The sequence below is a fragment of the Erythrolamprus reginae genome, chromosome 1 (genome assembly GCF_031021105.1).
Source record: "Erythrolamprus reginae isolate rEryReg1 chromosome 1, rEryReg1.hap1, whole genome shotgun sequence".
NCBI classification, from domain to species: Eukaryota; Metazoa; Chordata; class Lepidosauria; order Squamata; family Dipsadidae; genus Erythrolamprus; species Erythrolamprus reginae.
In genome coordinates, this window is record NC_091950.1 from 421,262,389 (window position 1) to 421,270,724 (window position 8,336).

Below are 8,336 nucleotides of genomic sequence, written 5' to 3' on the forward strand. Positions count from 1 at the left end.
CCCTGGTCTGGTGCCATGAAGGGCTTTATAGGTGATGACCAACACTTTGAATTGTTTCCAGAAACTGATCGGCAACCAATGCAGACAGCGGAGTGTTGGTGTAACATGGGCATATTTAGAGAAGCCCATGATTGCTCTCGCAGCTGCATTCTGCACGATCTGAAGTTTCCGAACACTTTTCAAAGGTAGCCCCATGTAGAGCGCGTTACAGTAGTCGAGCCTCGAGGTGATGAGGGCATGAGTGACTTTGAGCAGTGACTCCCGGTCCAAATAGGGCAGCAAATAATAATAATAATAATAATAATAATAATAATAATAATAATAAGAAGAAGAAGAAGAAGAAGAAGAAGAAGAAGAAGAAGAAGAAGATGATTTGCATGCCACTCCTCTCCGAAGACCCAGGCGGCTCACAAAATACAGTACAAAACAATATGTATACAAATCTAATAGTTAAAAATGTAAGCTAAAATCCCATTATGTTAAAAAACAGTCAATCTACTCAATCACATCCACACATAACATTTAATGGTCAGAGGAGGGGGGCTTGATCTAGCTGCCCCATGCCTGGTGACATAGATGGGTCTTAAGGCTCTTGCGAAAGGCGAGGAGGGTGGAGGCAGTGCGAATCTCCATGGGGTGCTGATTCCAGAGGGCCGGGTCCGCCACAGAGAAGGCTTTTCCCCTACGCCCCGCCAGATGACATTGTCTGGTCGATGGGACTTAGAGAAGGCCTACTCTGTGGGACCTTATAGGCCGGTAGGATTTATGCGGGAGGCGGTCCTGTAAGTAATTGCAAGTCAGAAACTACCACTTTCCTCGTCACATTTGCTAGCAGGGTGTCCAGGGGTAAAGCATTTTGAAATCCCCTGATATTTCCCTGACATTTCATAGAAACATAGAAGATTGACGGCAGAAAAAGACCTCCTGCTCCATCTAGTCTGCCCTTATACTATTTCTTGTATTTTATCTTACAATGGATAAATGTTTATCCCAGGCATGTTTAAATTCAGTTCCTGTGGATTTACCAACCACGTCTGGACCATGAAGTCTTTTTCTGCCGTCAATCTTCTATGTTTATGTTTCTAAAATAGTAAATACAGAATAAAAACAATAACAATATAACAACAATGATAAAATAAACAATTTATTTACTGCAACGCACTCTACATGGGGCTACCTTTGAAGTGTTCGGAAACTTCAGATCGTGCAGAACGCAGCCGCGAGAGACATCGTGGGGCTTCCTAGATTCGCCCACGTTTCTTCAACACTCCGTGGCCTGCATTGGCTGCCGATCAGTTTCCGGTCACAATTCAAAGTGTTGGGCATGACCTTTAAAGCCCTACATGACATTGGACCAGAGTACCTCCGGAACCGCCTGCTACTGCACGAATCCCAGCGACCGATAAGGTCCCACAGACTTGGCCTTCTCCGGGTCCCGTCAACTAAACAATGTCGCTTGGCAGGACCCAGGGGAAGAGCCTTCTCTGTGGCAGCCCCTGCCCTCTGGAACCAACTCCCTCCGGAGATTAGAACTGCCCCCACACTCCTTGTCTTTCGTAAACTACTCAAGATTCGCTTATACCGCCAGGCATGGGGGAGTTGAGACACATTTCCCCTAGGCTTTTTTTATACTTTGTTTTATGTTTGGTATGAATGTGCTGTTTGGTCTTTTAAATAATGATAGGGTTTTATATGTTTTTTAATATTAGATTTGTTCTACTACTATATTGTTTTTATTATTGTTGTGAGCCGCCCCGAGTCTTCGGAGAGGGGCGGCATACAAATCTAATAAATAAATAAATAAAATAAAATAAAGGAAGGAGAAATGAAAGGCAGAGGGAAAGAGAGATAAAACAAGGACAAATAGGCTGAAAAACAGCTCCCCTCCCAGGGAAATAACCATATTGAATTCTACAGTATAGTGCAATATCCAGGTTTTCAATTTCAATTATATAAAATGCTAAGGACGTATGTGTTTTTATTTTGATAGTTAGAAAGTACACTGAAAGCATTTAATTTCGTATGAGGTGCAACTAAATAAACGAAAGAGGGAGGGGAAACACGGGGGGGGGTTTGGACGGAGTGAGGAACGATAGAAAGGATGTGGAGGAAAGGGAGGAAGGAAGCATGGGAGGGAAAAGAGGAAAGAAGAAAAGAGGGAGAGAGAAAGGAATGATGGATAGAAAGAGGAAGAGGTATATAGAGGAAGGAAGAAAAGTAGAGAGGGAGGGAGGGAGAAATGGTGGCGTGAGGTGGACTAGAGTGGAGTGGAGTAGAGTAGAGTAGGAGTGGAGTGGAGTAGTAGTGGAGTGGAGTGGAGTAGAGTAGAGGAGTGGGGTGGAGTAGGAGTGGAGTGGAGTAGAGTAGAGTAGTAGAAGAGTGGAGTGGAGTAGAGTATTGGAGTAGAGTAGAGTAGAGTAGAGTAGAGTAGAGTAGAGTAGAGTAGTAGAAGAGTGGAGTGGAGTGGAGTGGAGTGGAGTAGAGTAGAGTAGAGTAGTGGAGTAGTAGAAGAGTGGAGTAGAGTAGAGTAGAGTAGTGGAGTAGAGTAGAGTAGAGTAGAGGAGTGGAGTAGAGTAGAGTAGAGTAGTGGAGTGGAGTGGAGTCGAGTAGAGTAGAGTAGTGGAGTGGAGTCGAGTAGTAGTAGTAGAAGAGTGGAGTAGAGTAGAGTAGAGTAGAGTAGAGTAGAGTAGAGTAGTGGAGTGGAGTAGAGTAGAGGAGTGGAGTAGTAGAAGAGTGGAGTAGAGTAGAGGAGTGGAGTGGAGTAGAGTAGAGTAGTGGAGTGGAGTGGAGTAGTAGTAGTAGAAGAGTGGAGTAGAGTAGAGTAGAGTAGAGTAGTAGAGTAGAGTAGAACAGAATAGAATTCTTTATTGGCCAAGTGTGATTGGACGCACAAGGAATTTGTCTTTGGTGCAAATGTTCTCAGTGGACATAAAAGAAAAGTTTGCCAAGAATCATAAGGTACAACATTTAATGATAGTCTGGGTACAAACAATCAATCCAATTATATTAGGAACCAGTCAATCTAAATTGTAAGGATACAAGCCAGAAAAGGAAGGGAAGAAGGGAGTGAGGGAGAAATGATGGATAGAAAGGGAAGGGAGAGGGGGGAAGATAAAGAGGAGGGAAGGTGGATTAGGGGATTGAAGGAAGGAAGGAAGGTAGGTTAAGAGAATGGGTAGACGAAGGTTAGCAGAATGAAGAGGAAGGGAGGGAAGAAAGAAAGGGGAGAAGAAGGAAAAAAGCAAGGAGGGAGAAAAAATAGATGGCTAGAAAGGGGAGGAAGGAAGGAAGGAAGACAGGAAGAAAGAAGTGAACAGACAAGGGTGGATAGAGGAAGGAGGGAGGGAGGAAGGGAAAAAAAGAAAGAAAGAAAGAAAGAGGGAGGGAGGAAGAGATAAGGGTGGATAGAGGAGGGAGGGAGAAAAAGAAAGGAAGGAAGGAAGGAAGGAAGGAAGGAAGGAAGAGATAAGGGTGGATAGAGGAGGGAGGGAGAAAAAGAAAGGAAGGAAGGAAGAGAAGGGTGGATAGAGAAGGGAAGGGGGGAAGGGAGGGAGGGAGAAAGAAGGAAGGAAGGAAGAGATAAGGGTGGATAGAGGAGGGGAAAAGAAAGGAAGGAAGAAAGGAAGAAAGAGGGAGGGAAGGAAGAGATAAGGGTGGATAGAGAAGGGAAGGGAGAAAGAAGGAAGGAAGGAAGAGATAAGGGTGGCTAGAGGAGGGAGAAAGAAAGGAAGGAAGGAAGGAAGGAAGAGGGAGAGAAGGAAGAGATAGGGTGGATAGAGAAGGGAAGGGAAGGGAGAAAGAAAGAAAGAAGATAGGAAGGAAGGAAGGAAGGAAGGAAGGAAGGAAGGAAGGAAGGAAGGAAGGAAGGAGAGAAGGCGCCTTCCCGGGTCCACCCACCTATGTCCATGGCTGCCGCCGGGTCGCCTCCCCACGCGGCTCCTGCCGGCCGAGCCAAGGCGCAGGCATGGCCGAGGTCCGGGCTGCGCGGCCGCCGCTTGCCGCCCGCGGGCTCCGCCAAGCCAGCCAGCTCGAGCGCTTGCGGGGCAGCCTGGGCGCCGGAGACGGGACGGGCCATTGTGCGCTCAGGGCGCAGAGCCCGCACGGCACAACGAGACGCGCCTGCCGCCCTGGGAGTCTCCGCCGCCGCCGCCGCCGCTCGCCTTCCCGCCCGCCGCCTCCTCCGGCCCCGGCTCAGCCAGCGAGACGGGGCTGCGCAAAGCCAAGCACCGCCGGAACAGCTACCTCTGCCGGCTCCTGCGCAACACTGCCCGCCGTCCCGGAGCGGGGCCGCTGCCCGCCTACACCAGCTGGTAACTGCGCGTTGCTCCCCTGCCCGGGCTCGGCTTAGGATCGCCTTGCGCGCGCGCCGTTTCTGGGATGTTTGACTTTTCCGGATCAGAGTTGGGAGCTTGGAGGTCGTCTAGTCCAGTGTTTCCCAACCTCGGCAACTTGGAGATATCTGGACTTCAACTCCCAGAATTCCCCAGGTAGCTTTCGCTGGCTGGGGAATTCTGGGAGTTGAAGTCCAAATGTCTTCAAGTTGCCAAGGTTGGGAAACACTGGTCTAGTCCAGCCCCCTGCTCAAGCTGGAGACCTTACCCCTTCCAATCAATTAATCAATCAATCAATCAATCAATCAATCTTGCCCCCTGGCCGATGATTGGATTGAGAGAAACTGATTGAATGGGCATGACTGGGGTTTTTTTTAGGATGCTGAGTTTTAGATTATATATTTAATTAATTGGACCCTAAATGCCATGTATTCTTTTTTTATATGTTGTGAGCCGCCCCGAGTCCTCGGAGAGGGGCAGCATAAAAGTCCAATAAATAAATAAATAAATGAGCGTAGAGCTGGAAGGGAGCTCTGAGGTCTGCTAGTCCAACCCCCACCCCGCTCAAGCAGATCTTACACCATTTTAATCAATCAATCAATCAATCAATCAATCAATCAATCAATCAATCAATCAGCATAGAGCCAAAAAGGAGATCTGAGGTCGTCTAGTCCAGCCCCTGGCTCAAGCAGGAGACTTTGCACCATTTTAATCAATCAATCAATCAATCAATCAATCAGTAGAACTGGAAAGAGGTCTGCTAGTCCAGCCCCCCTGCTCAAGCATGAGACCTTACACCACTTTAATCAATCAATCAATCAATCATTAGTTGGGGGAAAGATCAAAAGCAACGTGAGAAAATATTATTTCACTGAAAGAGTAGTAGATCCTTGGAACAAACTTCCAGCAGATGTGGTAGATAAATCCACAGTCACTGAATTTAAACATGCCTGGGATAAACATATATCCATCCTAAGATAAAACACAGAAAATAGTATAAGGGCAGACTAGATGGATCATGAGGTCTTTTTCTGCTGTCAGTCTTCTATGTTTCTATGTTTTTATCATAGAGCCGGAAGGGAGCCTGGAAGTTGCCTAGTCCAGCCCTCTGCTCAAGCTGGGGACCTTACACCATTTTAATCAATCAATCAATCAATCAATCAATCAATCAATCAAAGGGACTTTGGAGGTTTTCTAGTCCAGCCCCCTCCTGTTCATTCAGGAGATCCTAGACCTGTGATGGCGAACCTATGGCACATGGAGCCATATCGGATGGCACGCAAGACTTTGCCATGTTTCAGCTCCAGCGCGCTTGTGTGTGCCTGGACAGCTGATTTTCGACCTTGGGGAAGGCCGTTTCGTCCTCCACAGCTTCCCTGAAGACCCGGAGGCAAACAAAAAACCCCAACGGAAATACAAGAAGTTAGTAAAAATGCACTTCCGGTTTGTCCACTGTGCTGTTTTTTATACTCTGGAGCAGTGTTTCCCAACCTTGGCAACTGGAAGATATTTGGACTTCAACTCCCAGAATTCCCCATCCAGTGAATGCTGGCTGGGGAATTCTGGGAGTTGAAGTCCAAATATCTTCCAGTTGCCAAGGTTGGGAAACACTGCTCTGGAGGGTTCAGGGAAGCTTCCTGAAGCCCCGGAATGCAAAAAATAGCACAACCGTAAACCGGAAGTGCATTTTTATGAACTTCCGGTTTGCCCGTTGGGGCATTTTTTTCACCTACCAGGCTTCATAAAGGCCTAGGCGCGGGGAGGGGTGCGCATGGTTGGAGGGAAGGGATGTGGGCATGTGTACGCATGCTAGCGCAACCACACACACTTCCAAAAAGTTGGTGAACCAAAAAAGGTTTCCCATCATTGTCCTAGACCTTGACGTGTCGTCACATGATGTATCACAACTCCCTTCCACCTTCACTCAACCAGAAAAAGAAAAAAAGGACAGTGGGGGGGTCTTTGGTGGTTTTCTTGCAGATGTTTCATGACCCAGCTAGGTAACATCAGGAAGGAAGGAAGGAAGGAAAGGATGGAGGGGAGGAGGGAAGGAAGGAAAGGATGGAGGGGAGGAAGGGAGGGAGGGAGGAAGGAAAGGATGGAGGGGAGGAAGGAAGGAAGGGATGGAGGGGAGGAAGGGAGGGAGGGAGGAAGGAAAGGATGGAGGGGAGGAAGGAAGGAAGGAAAGGATGGAGGGGAGGAAGGGAGGGAGGGAGGAAGGAAAGGATGGAGGGGAGGAAGGAAGGAAGGAAGGGATGGAGGGGAGGAAGGGAGGGAGGAAAGGATGGAGGGGAGGGAGGGAGGAAAGGATGGAGGGGAGTGAGGAAGGAAGGAAGGAAAGGATGGAGGGGAGGAAGGGAGGGAGGAAGGAAAGGATGGAGGGGAGGAAGGAAGGAAGGAAAGGATGGAGGGGAGGGAGGAAAGGATGGAGGGGAGGAAGGGAGGGAGGAAGGAAAGGATGGAGGGGAGGAAGGGAGGGAGGGAGGAAGGAAAGGATGGAGGGGAGGAAGGAAGGAAGGAAAGGATGGAGGGGAGGGAGGAGGGAAGTAAAGGATGGAGTGGAGGAAGGAAGGAAGGAAAGGATGAAGGGGAGGGAGAGAGGGAGGAAAGGATGGAGGGAAGAGGAGGAAGGGTCTGTGGGGTTCTTGTGCTCTCAGAGCTTGGCTGTTTTCTTGGAAACATTTCATTACCCAACTAGGTTACATCATCAGTGCTAGAAAGGAGTGGAGTTTGTGGAGAGAGGAGGTGGTGGCAGTGGCAGCAAAGTCAAACCATTCCTAAAATTTTTCCAGAAGGCCCATCCAGACAGTTGCCAGGATTCACAACAGATTCCAAAAATGGGGAAAATATAAAAAGTACACCGCTTTGTCCATTTCAAAGTCTTCACTCGCCTCTCACGCAGTCTCCTTTTCTCTCTCTTTAAAAGGGACAGCTTGTATAAAGGGGACACTCTCTTTATCAGCCGTCGGTCGCTCTGTACGGGCCAGAAAGAAGGGGCGCTGATGACCACCTGCCATCTTTTGAATTTGAGGAAACCTCTGCAGTGGTCCAACAAGTAAGGGAAGCCTCCCCCCCCCCCAGCGGGGGGAGGGGAGGCGCATGCATGAAAATCCCATTTTAGCTTTTTAAAATCGGTGTCCGCTGGTGTTTCTGGGGAGAATGGCCTGGCTGGAGGACTGGAAACCTTGAGGATGTGTCTAAGGAGGAGATCTTGGAAGGAAGGAGAGGCAGGAACGACGGACCCCGAAAGGCCCAGGTTCTGGCAGGAGGCATCTAACACTTAACCTGGGTGCAGGTCCCTTCCTCTCTTTATATCTGTCTCTTCCCAGTTAATAAATGGTAGATTAAGTCAGCTAACCAGCCTCTTTGTGCCTCCAAATTCTTGGCTGAGTTTTTTAAAAAGGTTTTTTATTCCTAAAACACATTTTAAAAAGACAAGACATATGAGGGTTATCTGGTAAGAATAGGATAGGATAAGATAGGATAAGATAGAATAGAGTAAAGAATAGAATAGAATAGAATAGGATTCCCAGCGCGCAAGGCCAAAGGGGTGACTTTTGGGATGGGGTTGCACGCATTATTTGCTTTTACATTAACTTCTATGGGGAAAATTGCGTCATATTACAAACTTTTCTACTTACGAACCTGGTCACGGAACGAATTAAGGAAGGAAGGAAGGAAAAAAGGAAGGAAGGAAGGAAGGAAGGAAGGAAGGAAGGGATGATGATGATAATAATAATTTATTAGATTTGTATGCTGCCCCTCTCCGTAGACTCGGAGAAGGAAAGAATACATTGTGGCCCAGTTGTTATAAGGCAGTATTGCAAGCTAACTCTGCTCATAGTCAGGAGTTCGATCTTGACCAGCTTCAAAGTTGATTCAGCCTTCCATCCTTCCAAAGTCAGTAAAATAAGGACCTGGATTGTTGGGGGCAATATATGCTGACTCTGTAAACTGCTTAGAGAAGGCTATAAAAGCATCGTGAAGCGGTATATAAGTCTAAAT

General features: G+C 47.7%; 1 protein-coding gene across 1 annotated transcript in view; it reads right to left on the reverse strand.

The window, feature by feature from the left end:
* The window catches only part of GEMIN4 (gem nuclear organelle associated protein 4), a 6,853-nt gene extending 2,508 nt beyond the window's left edge, over positions 1-4,345 (reverse strand). The window contains exon 1 of the mRNA XM_070731410.1: positions 3,898-4,345. Coding sequence (XP_070587511.1) covers positions 3,898-4,075 — 178 coding nt within the window. The 5' untranslated portion in view covers positions 4,076-4,345. The remainder of the gene's footprint in view (positions 1-3,897) is intronic.
* Between the last annotated feature and the right edge of the window lie 3,991 nt (positions 4,346-8,336).